A 16,327-nucleotide genomic window follows, 5' to 3' on the forward strand; every position below is an offset into this window, starting at 1 on the left:
TTAATCGATACAATCAACAGCTGTAATTATTTTCCTTCAGAACTGAAAATGCCTACATTACTGATGACTTCATTAAACTGAAAATACTTATTCTTAATAATGTTCTAAGTTATATTACTTTTATTAATAATAATGATATTGAGGTAATTTATAATAGCAGTATTTTTTTTCTTCAAAACTGCTCAAAGAGGCTGCATATGAAACTCTAAGAGTAGCAAAAGGCTCTGAGGGCATATGGTTCTTCTTTTCAAAGAGGCTATTTAATAATGTTTGTGTATATAAATAAATATATATAAATATGGGAAAACCACCAAAGCCATACACACTGCTTATGTATATGGTCTGCAAAAATGAAAATGCAAGCTAGCTCTCTAGTCTGCAAATGAACCATCTTACTGCCTCTTCAAAATTTTCAAACTGGCTCACTGTGTTATATTTATTCAGCTTATACAAAGTTGGAGGTAACCAAAGAGGCCTCCTTCCAAGTGTTTACTTTTGAATAACCATAACTAGTCCACATGTGGGAAAGGGGAGTGGCTTTATGTATTGGCTCCAACACACCAGTTAAAAGCCAATCAGAAGTCAGGGCCTATAACAGGAGAGACCCTTTGTGAATGCATTAATCAGGTTATGTGCTCAGACCTTTCTTATCAATTTGAATCATTGAACTAGATGTAAGATTGCCATTAGTGGAGTTATTAGTATACAGGTTACCGTAAACAGTAATAATGCAGTGGAATTTCTACAATGTAGACTTTATAACTCTGAATTAATTCCCAAAAACATGGTTGATAATTTCAGATAATTATAATCTTTTGAGGTCTAAAGATTCAGTTGTGTTAATGAACCATTCTCTAAAATAGAAACGAGCCCACTGATGAAATGTATTAGTAAAAAAACTTAAACGAATCTCAGTTATATTCAAAGAAATATAAATAAAAACATTTGTTTTTACTTTGAAAATTAAAAAAGAGAATGAAAAATGTATAAATATGGTAACAATACTGGGCTAGTAGCAAAACACAAAAATAAGTGTACATTTACATTTCAGCTAAAAAGGCCAGAAGAGGGAGAGTCAAAGAGCACTCAGTGGGCTGCAGAAAAGGACTATCTGCCTTTCCTGGTCCTGACCGCCAAAGTGTCAAGACGTCTGGGAGGACGAATCTGGGAAATGAGTTATAAGAGTCCCTCTCTGCAAAATCAAGTCAGGAGCTAGGACGTAAATAATACAAGGGGTCCTACAAGTTGTGCCAGCCTGTGCAGCTAGAGTACTAATATCACAAAATGCAGCTAGGATAACTAAATAGCTAGCTATGACTGGATCAGGAATCTGATTTTATATAAGCTGGATTAGTTATATTCCTGTATTCCTCTATTATGTCTAAGTATTTGGTAAAAAAAAAAAAAAACAAAAAAAAACACTGTTTGAAAGTTCAGTCTGTCTCAGCCACGCTAGGGGTAACGAAGGAAGGGTTTTGGGCTTGATATTAATTATTTTCAGGAATAATACACCATGAAAAGCAGCATACAAGTGGGAGTGGAAACCAAACCCAAGAATCCCTAGTAGGGTCAGTCCTGGCTGCCTTTGTAGCCTCCCCCAGACCCAAGTCTAGAGATTTCTTTTCAAGAACTAAAAATCCTAACCAAGTTTTCATTCTAATAAAGGAGATGGCTATTCCCAACAGCATGTTCTATTCAAATTCACTCTTTTATTGACTCAGCAAGTATTTTCTGAGCACTTATTACAAGCTATGAGAAATCTGTATCATAATCTGTACCATTAGGGTGGTTGCAATTACCTTAGATCATGCCTACATACATAAAATGTTCAAACAATTCACTGTAACTGAGCACGTGCCAAGTGATGAAGAGTAAAGTGATGAATGTCAATAATAACTAAGGTAGGAGGAATCAGTATGGGGGAGAATGACTGAACAAAAAGCTTTAAGGATGAAGGTGAACAAACTGGCGCATGAGATGAAGACAGGCTGCGATGTGGGAATAAGGTGTTTGCAGGAAAGGAAGAAGACTGCTATGTCTGGCTCTTCCACTGGATTGTATGTTCCATGAGGACAGGTCAGTATTTTGCTCTGAAATGTACCACCAGCAACTAGTACAGTGCCTAGAACGCTGTGAGAAATGAATGAGCTGGTGTGCCTGAAATGAAGAGTTGAGATTAAGAAGACGGGTTGTAGAAGAGACCACGGAGGACCCTGACTATTAATCAGTCTGGACTTGACCTTCTAGTTGAATCTTTGCAAGGCAAGCAGGGTTACTGATGTATTCACTTGGCAGTGATTGTTTCAAATTTAAGGGAGAAGAGTTGGGAGGCAGAAGTATATGATAGGGTATTCTACTAAATTAGATATGAAGTAGAGAAGTCCTAGACTCAAGAAGTGGCAGCAAAATGGAAGTAGCGGGTAGATATCAACAGGTCATGGTGAAGGACTGAACCACAAACCCAAGGAGAGAGAGGAATCCCTGTGCTTAGGTTGACAGGAGACATTTTTTCTTGTTCATGAATATTTCTTCTCTCTCCTAGAAGTTATCCATTTTTAAGCTTCAATTATTATCACCTTTGTATGATGAAAATAGTCCAGGCCAGTATTAACATCAACTCTGGTGTCGTAGAACTCTTACCATCCTCCTCCCCTCATCTCAACTTGCCCTCTAATAAAATATCTTGTCCCACGCTAGTTATTTTTGGAGAATACCTGTTTCTTCTTAAAGATCATCTTCTGAAAGGGCAACCAGTAAGGGGGGCGAAGGAGATTACTGAAAATGCAGAGTTATAATGTTTGCTGAGGAGAGTGCATTAGGGAGTTGATAGGAGATGACTGTAAGATTTCTGAATTCTATCTTATAATCTGTAGTATAAATTATGAGTGCTGCACGGTTCCTTCTTTTCTAGATTTTAGTAACCTGTAGAGAAAAGGATAAATCCAACAATGAAGGTAATGAGTGGGAAAACTGGGTGTAAAATAAAACCAATGAGATGATAATTTCAACACGGATGAAGGTGACCCTTGAACAGCCGTTCAAGAAGTCCAAGCAGGGAGAGGCTAGCCAGCCCAAGGAACAGTCCAGCTAGTTCAGCGAGCCTGAGATCATGTGCCAAGCCACATCGCATGCAGGACTGAAAATTAAGATAGGAAGAAAAAAATGCTGTGTATATGGGAAAACAACACAAATTACAGATAAATTCTGATGTTTTGCATATAGAAACAGTAAAACTAACCTATATATAATTTAGGTTCCAAAACACCACAATTTTCTAAGGTTTAAGTGTTAAGAATAGAACAAAAAGGCACAAGTTAACAGAATAATTAAAACTGATACCTGAAGAATCTGGTCTCCAGCAAGAAGTCTCCCGTCTCTGGCAATGACCCCATCCCGATAGACCTCCTGGATGACAATGTTAATCAGTGGTGTTTCGTTGCCACCCACAATGCTGATTCCTAACTGAATGTAAGGATTGGACCGATGAATTTCAATCGTAGTGATTTCTCCTTCTGGTAAACTAAGTGGCTGTTGTGTGGCTGCCAAGTTAAAAATGAGACAGACAAAAACAGATGTTTAAAAAAAAAAAAACCCAACAATTTATATTCTGATTATCTTCAGGTAAATATGTCATATTAATACATGATTAACAGCTAAGCAGTATCATGGGATAAGAAACAAAATGACAAAATATCTGTTGTTAAGATTATCTAAAAATTTTCTCTACTAAAAGTGATCGGTAAATAATAAATAGCTACTATATATCAGATCACTAGGGACAACACAGTGATTTGATTAAGAAATATGAAAAGAAAGTCATCCAGTCCTCACTGATGAGTGAAAGTTTGGACCACGAAACAACTGTACATAATGCAAGGCAGTACAAAGGAAACACTAGCTCTGTGGCGTAGAAACAGCACAGGTGTTGAGAGAGTAGCCACATCAAGCGCCTAAGAAGCGGTGGGTCTTGAACGGATACGTAGGAAATGAAGAAGGCGCATAGTTGCAGCAGGAAAAATTCAAATTTTTAGTAGAGCTTGGAAAAAGAAAATCATTGTTAAAAGGAAATATCAAGGGCCCACTACCATGATATGCCCAAGACCCATGACTACAGGCCTTCTGTTAATTTCCTAGTGGGTTATAGAGCAGTGGCTGGTACCAGAGGTGTATAATGGTGAGAAGCATGGTCTTGGAGTCAAATACAAACCCAGTCATTTACTGGTTGTATAAACTTGACCAATTCATCTCTCAAGCCTCAGTTTTCTTGTTAAAAAAAAAAAAAAAACAAAACCCAAACTTAAAATGTTACAAGCATCTAAATAGCTAATACATATAAAATGTTTAGCACAGCACCTGACACAGAAAAGCATCTGTGTTGTTCTTGATGTTGACTTATGACAAGCAGCAAACAAGTTTCTGAACACAGACACACAGACGGTAATAACCATGTGAATGACTAGGGAGTTCACAGACTGCAACAGAAAAGGGATGGGTTAGAATCATCTGCCTCTGGGGTAAGATTTGTGATTTGTTTCTAAAATGCAAACTGTTAGAATCGTACAATGAAAAGGGTGAATGACGTATATAAATTATATCTCAATAAAGTTTCTTTTTTTTTCTTCCTGTTTGTTTTATTTTTATTTTTAAAATTTTTCTTTAAAGAAGAAAAAAGTACACGTTGGGCAAGCAGTGGGAAGAGAGGAAACAGAGATGAAATACACAAGGAGTTGCCGCACACGTACTGTCAGCTCCGGCGCTCTCCTCAAAGGCAGGGTTGTCGAGGCCAGGCTCCTCACTCCACGCGGGAAGAGACGCTGACGTCAAGTGCCGCTCCACAGGCCCTGCGCCTGTCCCCACACAGTCTGTTTCTGGAGATGAGGTACCTGCAGGATCTAGTAGAGTGGGCCCATTTTCATTCTCAATCTCTGCCTGAGTTCTACTAGTTTTCCTTTTCTCCAGGGCAACTCTCCGATGAGAAGCTCCAGGACATCTAGAAAAAGAATATCAGATGGTTTCCAGATGATTTTGAAAACAAACAAACAAACAAACAAAATAGGGAGGGAGACTAATAGCTCGTACCACAACAAAACAGTGGCCACAGCTTCTACACAAACAGAACCAGAGGCTCGAAGTACCTACAGGCAGTACATAGTTCTGATCCTAAACTCCACTCACACTAAGTTCTTACTGCTCCATAGAGCAGATAATCAAGAACAGAAGGTATTAGCATGAACAATGGTTTGGTATGTATCTCAAAGAATACGTCAGTAAAAAATTGTATGCAGGTATATACTTGTCACCAGAAAACACCCTCATAGTCATCTCGGTACTGCAAGAATTATTCTGCAATTCTGATTATATAAGCCCTTTACAGGTTAAATGGTTTAACCACAGCAGTGAAATCAGCAGTCTTCTCCCACAAGTGGTTGCATCCTGACTTAGACCTTGATTGTGCCACCGTGCTTCTACACTCTTCACAGACACAAGACACGCTCATTAATTAGTGGGTAGTGAGACATGTGAAGCTTTACAACTTACAGGAAGGCACAGGAAAGACCCATATAATTTATTTTATGATAGACATGGAAAGAAAAATATGTCTCCTAGTTTGTGAAATTAGAATTTCAATAGAATTATTGATATGCTACATAAACTGAAGAATATATTCCAAGTACTTGGGAAACTTACATAAACACCCAGAAATCACAACTGTTAACCTCTTTGTTTCTGCTTATTTAAGCAAACAAAAGGAGCAGATGGACGCTTAATTTTTAAACTTACAATCAAGGAAATATTTAAATAAAGGCTCTATATAACAAATATTAAAAATGATGTCAAGGGGCCAGTGTCTTTCCATTGGACACCTTGACTGGACAGTGCCTAATACCGCCTAGTTTGAAGGAGGGGAGGAGGACAACAAGATTAGTGAAGGAAAGTTGGACACATGTAGAGTCGAGGCCTACCACGACTACAGATGCCACCTGCTTTGGCTGTAAATAGCTGCAGTAACGCTTGGTAGGATGGGTGATCACAGACCTTACGCAGAGGGTTGCAGACCTTCACTCAACAACATTTTTAAAAATCCAAAATTTCTAACACAATAAAGTACAGAATTAAATTCAGTTAAAACTAAAAGCTATTGCTTAACTATAAAAGTAATACATTTTCACTTCTGAACTAAAGATTTCTTTTAAATCCCAGATTTCAAGTTATTGAAAGGGATTCACTATGAAATGTCTTTATTCACCTTTCTCTCATTTCTTGTTTGTTCTATGCCTTGTTAAGAAGGGGGACAAATGGTTTGCTCCTTGTGTTGCCGTATAGCACTCCAGGGAATGCTCTTGCAAGGGCCTGACAAGTATTTTTGAAAATTAGATTATGAAAAAAATTACTTTTGTCAAGTAAGCAAGCAGGTTTAATTCGAAATATATATATATATATATATATATATATATATATATATATATATATTTTTTTTTTTTTTTGAGACGGAGTCTCGCTCTGTCGCCCAGGCTGGAGTGCAGTGGCCTGATCTCAGCTCACTGCAAGCTCCGCCTCCCGGGTTCACGCCATTCTCTTGCCTCAGCCTCCCGAGTAGCTGGGACTACAGGCGCCCGCCACCTCGCCCGGCTAGTTTTTTGTAGTTTTAGTAGAGACGGGGTTTCACTGTGTTCACCAGGATGGTCTCGATCTCCTGACCTCGTGATCCACCCGTCTCGGCCTCCCAAAGTGCTGGGATTACAGGCTTGAGCCACCGCGCCCGGCCCTCGAAATATATTTTTAAAATATTTTATTCAAAGAAAAGTTGAGGCAAAAGTTGGACCATAAAAATAATATGGCTGAAAAGACAGATAAAGATTTAATTGACAAAATCACATCATCCACAGATATCTACACAAGACTAGCTTGTCTTCAATGGAAAAAATGAACCAGGAACAGGAACTGAAGAGGAAATACAAACAGATTATGTAGACCTGGGAATCAGTCTAGGTAACAACTCTACACCTTCGCGAACGAAATAATTATAAGGCCTATCTTATAGTTATTAAACACAAAAATAACTTTTAAAAGGAAAAGCTAAAGTTGTTAGAGAAAGTAACAGGTATACTTACATTCCCAGTGAGACAGCAAACTGCTAACAGGAACTAAAGAAAAATATTTAAAATGATATCATGTAAAAATACGGAAAAATTGTGTCACTCAGCATTAGAAGAGGAAGGCTATAGATAGCACCTTTGGGAAAACCCATATTTAAATGAGATGGACCGGCTGAGTAGATAAGATTGAACAACTAGAGAGAAGGAGATTATGAGACAAAGAGTGGAAACTTAACCAGGGAGATAAGTGTGTCAACAATAACAAAAAGTGACCAATAGTGCAAATGGCCACAGAAATGGCAAATAAAATAAGGACCAAAAAGTGTTGGTTGACTTGGCAATTAGAAGATAACCTTGGAAAGAACACTTTCACTGATAAGGGCAAAAGCCCAGATTATACGACATACATTTCTTTTAACATAATTTATGCATTCTACAAAAAACTGCAACAGGGCTTAAAGGAAAAAAAGAGTTGGGATAGACACTCCAAACCTATGTATCGGGGAATGGGAAATGGCTGCTAATGGGTATTGGGTTTCTTTTAGGCATGCTGAAAATGTTCTAAAAATTGGATTGTGATGATGGTCACATAATTCTGTGAATACACTAAATAGCACTGAATTGCACACTTTAGATAAAATGAATTTATTTAAAGTGGGCAATTTATAATGAATTTATAAAATAGGTGAATTTTATGATATGTGAAATACATCTCAACACAGCTACATTAAAAAAAAAAAACTATTAGGGAATGAGTAGATCAGAGCAGGCTTGGACAGAAAAAAGCTCATGGCTACAGACAACTCAGAGCCATCATCCCTCAAGCTGCAAGTACTTGGAACTAAAAGAGAAACGAAAACCTCAACATTTGTGGCGTGCCTAATTTGTGCCAATCACTTATGTAACAACCTTTATATACATTATTTCATTAAATCCTCACAATTACTCTGTTATCCTCATTTAACAAATGGGAAACTTGAGACTTAACCAACTAAGCCAACCTCACACAGCTATTAAACTGCAGAGCCATAATCCAAACTCAGATCTGATTTCAAAGGCTTCTAGCTTCTGTTCTTTCCAGTGTATCATACTAAATTCATTCATATGGTATTCTTTTTCTAGGCCTTGGGAAAATATAAATTGAATTTCTTCCAAAAACTTGTACCTAGAAACACAATCACAGAACGTTGGGGCTAGAAGGGTCTTAGTGATCACCAAAAAACAGAAATCACAAAAACAAAAACCTATCCATCTTTGGAAATGGAGCATTTAAGAACACAAACTGAAATTGCATTGGGGGAGGTGACTTGGTTTATTCAGGCAGGTGACTCAGTGTAGCAGGAGACTAGTACAGAGGATATCAAAAATAAATAAAAACAACAGAACAGCATGCGACATCTAATTAGACTGAGGTGGGCACATGCTGAGAGCATACAGAGGGAAGCGGGGCTCTGAGACACTGGGCTGCTGAGGCAGTGCGACCTGCCATGGGCTGAGGGCTGCACCTCCTGAGGGAGGGATCTGGACATGTAGGTGTGGTTTTTAATTTTCTTAAAATAAAATCAAAATGCTCTTGCAGCAGCCAAGGCCCAAATAGGGATTTTTCCTTTCCTGCTGAAGGTTATTCTTCTATTCCCACTATTCTGGCTCTCCTCATAAAGGAAAAATTACATATGGACTAATTTGATGGATGCTACAGTGACATCATTCCCTGATAACAACTGCATATGAGCTAGTTCACACTAGGAAACACATGGTGTAACAACACACTCCATTATTGTCAGTAGTATTAGCATTCGTAGTGGCGGGGGTGGTAGTGCAGCAGGAACAAAATAAAACAATGCATACTAACCACTGTACAATGCCAGGTATTTAATGACACTGGAAGAATGTGAGCACCTCAGAATCAAGAAAAAATGATAAAAATAGCTAGGGAATAAACAAAAACTCAAGTCATGTCAGTGAAAATGGTGAATTAAGAATAAGAATATCTGAAGTCTCTCCTCCATAAAAGCAGTAAGAACACTGGAAGAAATGGTCAGAAGCAACCATTTCTGAACTCTGGAAATTAGCCAAAGAATTATAGCAGTCAGGAGAACATTTGTTCAAGAAAAATGGCTGACTCTCAGTACAAAGAGAGAGCTTTGTGGCATTTGAGTTTACCCTATTCCCATCCTCACCTCCCCAGAATATTGGAAAAGCAACAGCCCACATCACAGTGGAAATCAGGAGGCTGGCTGACACTGGAAGAGCCTTCAAAGACTGCAGAGCCTTCAAAGCCCCATTCCCAGATATCTGTTATTAACTGACCTGTCTATGCTTCCCCTATTGTGTACTTGTCTTTTTTCTTCTATTTTTTTTTTTTCCCCTATACTTGCTTCCTGCATGACTGTGTGTCTGTCTTGACTTGACTTGACTCAGAGCTCACCCAGGGCAAACTTCCTTTTCACTGGGGGCATTTGTTTAGCATTTGTTTAAAAAAAAAAAAAAATCAGAGGTAACTGCTGAAGATTGTGCTTGCCTGAAGACAAATAAAAGGCTAACCAGAATGTTTAAAAGGAAGAGTCAGGGAATGAAACATCCAGAGGTTCAGCTATGTTCAGGACTGTGTGTGTAGGCTAAGGTGGAGCTGTCAGTGGCCTGAGTGTTGAGGGTGTTGCGTGTCCCACCATGCACACAGAACCCCTATGAAAGATGGGGAGATTTTTTTTTTTTTTTAATCTCAGGCATTTAAAGAATTATTGGTCCAGTCATTAGCCGTCCAGTACACAAAATGGGCAGCGATTTTACAGAATTAGTTCATAAGAGTCACGTAGCAAACAAACAAACAACAACAACAACAAGTTCTTAGGAAGAAGAAGAATCTAGTAATCTGAGTTGCCACATTATATTATTTTAAATGTTCACTGTTCAATACAAAATTAAGAAACACGCAAAAAAACAAGTACAGCCCATTCACAGGGAAAAAAAAAAAAAAAAAAAAAAAGCAGCCAACAGAAACTGTCCCTAAGGAAGCCCAGGCATTAGCTTTATCAGACTGTAACTTACATCAGCTGTTTTAGATATGTTCAAAGAAGTAAAGGAAACCATACCTAAAGAACTAAAGAAAAATATGAGAATGATGCCTTATCAAAAAGAAAATATCAATAAAGAAACATTAAGTCATAATAAAGAACCAAATAGAAATTCTGGAGTTAAAAAGATTAATGAAAAAGAATGCATGGCCGGGTGCTTTAATCCCAGCACTTTGGGAGGCCAAGGCGGGTGGATCACTTGGGGTCAGGAGTTCAAGACCAGTCTGACTAATGTGATGAAACCCTATCTCTACTAAAAATACAAAATTAGCCAGGTGTGGTGGCACACGCCTGTAATCTCAGCTACTTGGGAGGCTGAGGTAGGATAATCGCTTGAACACGGGAGGCAGAAGTGGCAGTGAGCTGAGATTGCACCATTGCACTCCGGCCTGTGTGACAAGAGCAAAATTCTGTCCAAAAAAACAAAAAACAAAAACAAAACAAAACAAAAAAAAGGCCGGGCGCGGTGGCTCAAGCCTGTAATCCCAGCACTTTGGGAGGCCGAGACTGGTGGATCATGAGGTCAGGAGATCGAGACCATCCTGGCTAACACAGTGAAACCCCGTCTCTACTAAAAAATACAAAAAACTAGCTGGGCGAGGTGGCGGGCGCCTGTAGTCCCAGCTACACGGGAGGCTGAGGCAGGAGAATGGTGTAAACCCGGGAGGCGGAGCTTGCAGTGAGCTGAGATCCGGCCACTGCACTCCGGCCCAGGCGACAGAGCGAGACTCCATCTCAAAAAAAAAAAAAAAAAAAAAACAACCAACCAAACCTCCCCCACCCCCCCCAAAAAAAGAAAAAAGAATTCACTAGAAGTTCAACAGCAGAAATGAATCAGAAGAAAGAACTGGCAAACTTGCAGATAGGTTAATTGAGATTATCCAGTTTGAGGAACAGGAAAGAAGAAAAAAAAAAAACAAAACAGAACCTCATGGTCTTGTGGGACACTATTAAGAGAATAAACATATACATAATGAGAGTTCCAAAAGGAGAGAGAGCGAAAGGAGCAGAAAGAATATTTGAAGAAATAACGGCCAAAATCTTCCCAAATTTGATGAAAAACATTTATCTACACATCCAAGAAGCTTAATAAACTCCAAGTAGGAAAACTAGAAGATATACACACTTTGACACCTCCTAATAAAACTGTTGAAAGTCAAAGATTAGGAATCTCGAGAACAGTAAGAGAGGAACAGCTCATCACAAGGAAAAGATCCTCAATAGTATCTGCTGATTTCTCTTCAGAAACCATGGAGACTAGAAGGCAGTGGGATGACAGACTCAAAGTTCTGAGGGAAGGGGAGACAGAGAGGGAGAGGAGACTCTCAACCAAGAAGTCTCTATCCGGCAGACTTCAAAAATAAAAGAGAAATTAAGACATTCCTAGGTAAAAACAAAATGTTTGTTGGGAGCATGCTTAACCTGCAAGAAACACTAAAAGAAGTCCATCAGCTGAGGTGAAAGGACACTAAACAGTAACTCGAGTTCATGTGAAAAATGAAGAGCGTCAGTACGGTATTATTTTATTTGGTTTATAATTCTTTTACTCCTATCTGATTTAAAAGAAAAACATATAAAGCAATAATTCTGTGTTGATGGGCATGTAATGTGTTAAGATATAACTTGTGTAACAATAATAGCACACAGGAGGGGAGGGAGTATGAAAGTTTTTGTATACTACTTGTGATGGTTAATTTTATGTGTCAACTGAGTGGGCCATGGGGTATCCAGATTAAACATTGTTTCTGGGTGTGTCTGTGAGGCTGCTTCTAGCTGAGAATAGCATGTGAATCGGTGGACTCGGAAAAGTGTAAGGTAGATTGCCCTCCCCAGTGTGGTTGCGTCATTCAATCCTTTGAGTGCCCGAAGAAAACAGAAGGTGGAGGAAGGAGAAATTCCTTCCTTATTTTCCTGCCTTCCTGCTTGAGTTGTGACATCTCATCTCCTGCCCTCAGACTGGGATCACTGGCTCTCCTGGTTCTAGACCTTCTGACTGAGAAGGTCTGAATCATGCTACTGACTTCCCTGGGTTGCCAGCTTGCAGACAGCAGAATGTGTAATTTTTCAGACTCCATAATCACGTCAGCCAATTTCTCATATATTGGTTCTGTTTCCTTAGAGATCCCTAATTCGTTAGTGAAAATGAAGCTGGTATTCATTTGAACTAGACTGTTAACTGTAAGCCCCAGCATAACCACTAAGAAAATAATTTTAATTAAAAGAAATGATAGGGGAATTAAAATAGCATATTAAAAATATTTAACACAAATGGAAGAAATGGAGGAAAAAAGAAATAAGACATATAGAAACAAACAGCAAAATGGCAAGTGTAAAGTCTACCTTATCAGTAATTACATTAAATTACATGAATTAAGCATCCCAATAAAAAGTCAGTGACTAGCAGAATGGGCTATAAGAAACATAATCCAACTGTCTACAATAGACACACTTCAGATTCCAAGACATAAATAAACCAAAAGACAGAAAAACGTAACAAGATACGACAATTATAAACAGAAACGTACCAAACAACGGCCCCAAAATACATAAGTAAAAAATGACAAAACAGAGAAACAGACAAATCAACAATAAAGCTTTTGATACTTGACTTTCAATACTAGTAGAACAACTAGACATGGAACCAGAAAATAGACACTTTAACACTATAAACCAGTTAGACCCAATAGAGATATGAAGCACTCCATCCATTAACAGCAGAATACACATTATTCCCAAGTACACACAGGACATTTTCCAAGACAGACCATGTGCTAGGCCATTTTTAAAAAGGCATCAAGGCTGGGCATGGTGGCTCACACCTGTAATCCTAGCTCTTTGGGAGGCCTAGGTGGAGGATCATGTGAGCTCAGGAGTTTGAGACAAGACTGGTGTAATATGGCAGGACCCCATCTCTACTAAAAATACAAAAAAAAAAAAAAATTAGTTGGGTGTGGTGGAGTGTGCCTGTAGTCCCAGCTACTCAGGAGGCTGAGGCGCAAGAGTCACTTGAACCCAGGAAGTGTAGGTTGCAGTGAGCCAAGATTGCACGGCTTCACTCTAGCCTGGGTGACAGAGTGAGATGATGTCTCAAAACAAAACAAAAAAAGGGCCTCAATAAAATTTAAAGGATTGAACAATACACATTATGATTTCCCATTGCAATTAATTCAAAATGGATCAAAAACTGAATTATAAGAGAGAAAACTAGAAAACTCTTAGAAGAAAACATACAGGTAAATTTTTGTGACCTTGAATTGGGCAATGTTTTCTTAGCTATGACACCAAAAGCATAAGCAAACAACAATGAACTTCATAAAAATTAGTTATTTGTTCTTTAAAGGATGTAGGAAAGTGCAAAGACAACTGACAGAATGGGAGAAAATATATGTAAATCATATATCTGATAAAGGCCTAGTATCCAGAACACACAGAAAATTCTTACAACTTAGCAAAAAAGACAAATAATCCAATGTAAAAATGAACGAATGATGTTGAGCATGTCATGTGCTTATTGGCCATTTGAATATCTTTGCAGAAACATCTATTCAAATCCTTTGCCCATTTAAAATTGGATTTATCTTTTCATTTCTAAGAGTTCTTTATATATTCTGGATACCAGACCCTTACCATATACATGACTTGTAAATACATATTATCTGCTTTTTCACACTATACATGAAAAAACAATACCGATAAGAATGTGCTAAACACAAACTTCCCTCCAAGTTAAACTGTGAATTTAAAAGGGCAATCATGCCTCAGCCTACCCTGATCCCTTTTTTTTCTATTTTCCTAGACCACCATCTAAAGCGGGAGTGTCCAATCTTTTGGCTTCCCTGGAAGAATTGTCTTGGTCCACACATAAAATACATTAACACTAAAGATAGCTGATGAGCTTAAAAAAGAAAAAAATAAAAAATCCCAAAAGCCTTCCTGGGCTGCATGTGGCATGGGTTGAACAAACTTGAACTTAAGGTTTCATAATCATCTCATGAACAAGAAAAGGTCTCAGCAAGGAAAGAAGGTTCTTTAAAGGTTTTCTATTGTAAACTTTTTATAATGGCATTAAATTGTAATTTTTAAGAGGAAAAGAAAAGTAATTCTGAACCTTGCCATAAACTAGGGCACAAACACACAATTTAGAAACAACAACAACAATTAGCACTTACAATTACCAGAGCCTTAAATGTTAAATTGTTAAGGGTGGGTTGGAGATGAGTGGTAGAGGGTAGGAGGAATGCTATATAGCTGATGTTGCTTGGCAGAATTTCAAAGAAACGATTAAAATGTTACATATTTAGTACAACATGTGGAATATTTTTCAAAGGCTTTATTTCTGTTCAGATTTCACTCATATGTAATCAGTTAAAAATAGTAATTTTATTTAAAAATATTCATCTTTCATAAATATTTTATCCGTAGGAGAAAAATGTTTGCTCTTCTTAAATCAAAACACATTTGTTAAGAGCAGAATTTCATTCAAATAGGAAGGTGAACTTAAATGTGAAATTATCAAATTTATGCAAACTACTGCTAATGTTCTATTTCTACCAATAATTAAGAGATTCCTGTAAACCCTAAAAGCTCAAGAGCAAAGGCACATGACAGCCATGCAACTTTTATACAATGACTCATTGTTGCTGATGCTAAAATTCTACGAATTTCAATGAAACTTACAGACTTATGAATTTCTAACAAGTGAGATTTGTATACCGAGAAGCCACAAATAGTCATAGTAATCATATTCTGCGCCTCATAACATCATTCTTTTTGCCAGTTTATGTTGGTTTTAGAGTATGGCTGCAAATTTTTTTGACTTCCCATCACAAGGTGAAACCTACGTCCTCTTTCCTTAGATATGGGTGGGTTCACGACTGCTTCCAACAGAGAAGGCATGCCAGGCAACTTCAAGGCTAGATCATATGAGGCCATGCAGCCTACTAGACACTGAACCACTATGTAAGAATTTTAAATACCCTGAGGCTGCCATGCTGGAAGGGCTACCTGTAGCCTCTCCAGCTGACAAGTCTCACACACCGAGTCGTTCCCATCAAGGTGCCAGAAATGTGAATGAAGAAACCATCTTGGAAGTAGACTCTCCAGTTACAACTGTGGCAGTCCCTGGCTTTTGGCTCTTTCCCAGCTGTGGCACACACAGAGAGAGCAGAGACAAGCCATCCCTGTTGCATCCTGTCTGCATCGTGACTCACATAATCAACAAATGCTTGTTGTTTTATGTTAGTACGTCTGGGGTGGTTAGTTTCTCAGCAATGAATAACTGCAACATAGATCAACAATTTAATTGGACTAACATGAGATGACTGTCAACTTTGGGCAAATAAACTGAAAGACTAAAGACATGGTTCTGTTTCTAAAGAAATCTACAACCCAGCATTAGATTCTAAATTGCAGAGACTACCCAACACCTAGAAAAGCATCTGGCACACGGCAGATTATCAATATTTGCTGAATAAACAAATGAACTACATTATTTAGGGTTGCATGTTGTATAATATACATTTCTACCTTAATTTCAATATTCTTATTCAAGAGAATAGAGAAAGGTCAGGCTGTTCATCACTATCTGTTCAAATGGCATATAAAAATCATATTACATTTTATAATTTTTTTACATTTATATACTCAATAATCACTCTTAGCTGTCTGTATCAGGCAAACCACCACCTTTTCCAATCATCCATCTTTTCATTGTATCTTTCATATTACAGGCCTAAGATACTTTGGAAATGATAAAATTGGTAACTTCGATATTAAAAGCACACCTGGAAAATGAAACCTTCAACTGGAATAACTGCTTAGCCTTTACCAACATGTAAATGAAAGGGCAGTCGGCAATTCCCAAGGTTTTTAACATTCGCGTTACAAATGGTTTGATAAGAAACACTAGCAATACTTCCATTGCAAATGAAATTCTTGAATGCATGTTAATTAAAGGAATATTCCTAAAAATCTGTGAAACTGTTATCTTTCAGCTCTCAAAGTCGTAAGTAACTGAACTGACACTTCATTCAGTTCCTCTAACGTCTCATAACTGATGTTTATAAAAGTTAGAAAAGAAGCCTATACCCTGAAAAGAACAGTTCTACTGAAAGAAGCAGCCTGAAATATTCTTCAGCCGTAACTAGTCCTGACTCA

At 38.0% G+C, this 16,327-nt stretch overlaps 1 protein-coding gene across 2 annotated transcripts in view; it reads right to left on the minus strand.

Annotated features, from left to right (window-relative positions):
* Nucleotides 1-16,327, minus strand: part of LNX2 (ligand of numb-protein X 2) — a 76,367-nt gene that overhangs the window by 19,060 nt on the left and 40,980 nt on the right. For both annotated transcript variants that reach the window (XM_065533112.2, XM_045377409.3), the window contains 2 exons: nt 4,743-4,990; nt 3,340-3,539 (listed from right to left, as the gene is read on the minus strand). Coding sequence is in view for 1 of the 2 variants with exons in the window: in XM_045377409.3 (XP_045233344.2) it covers nt 3,340-3,539; nt 4,743-4,990 (448 nt within the window). In the remaining variant the exon portion in view is untranslated. The remainder of the gene's footprint in view (nt 1-3,339; nt 3,540-4,742; nt 4,991-16,327) is intronic.

The sequence above is a fragment of the Macaca fascicularis genome, chromosome 17 (genome assembly GCF_037993035.2).
Source record: "Macaca fascicularis isolate 582-1 chromosome 17, T2T-MFA8v1.1".
NCBI lineage: Eukaryota > Metazoa > Chordata > Mammalia > Primates > Cercopithecidae > Macaca > Macaca fascicularis.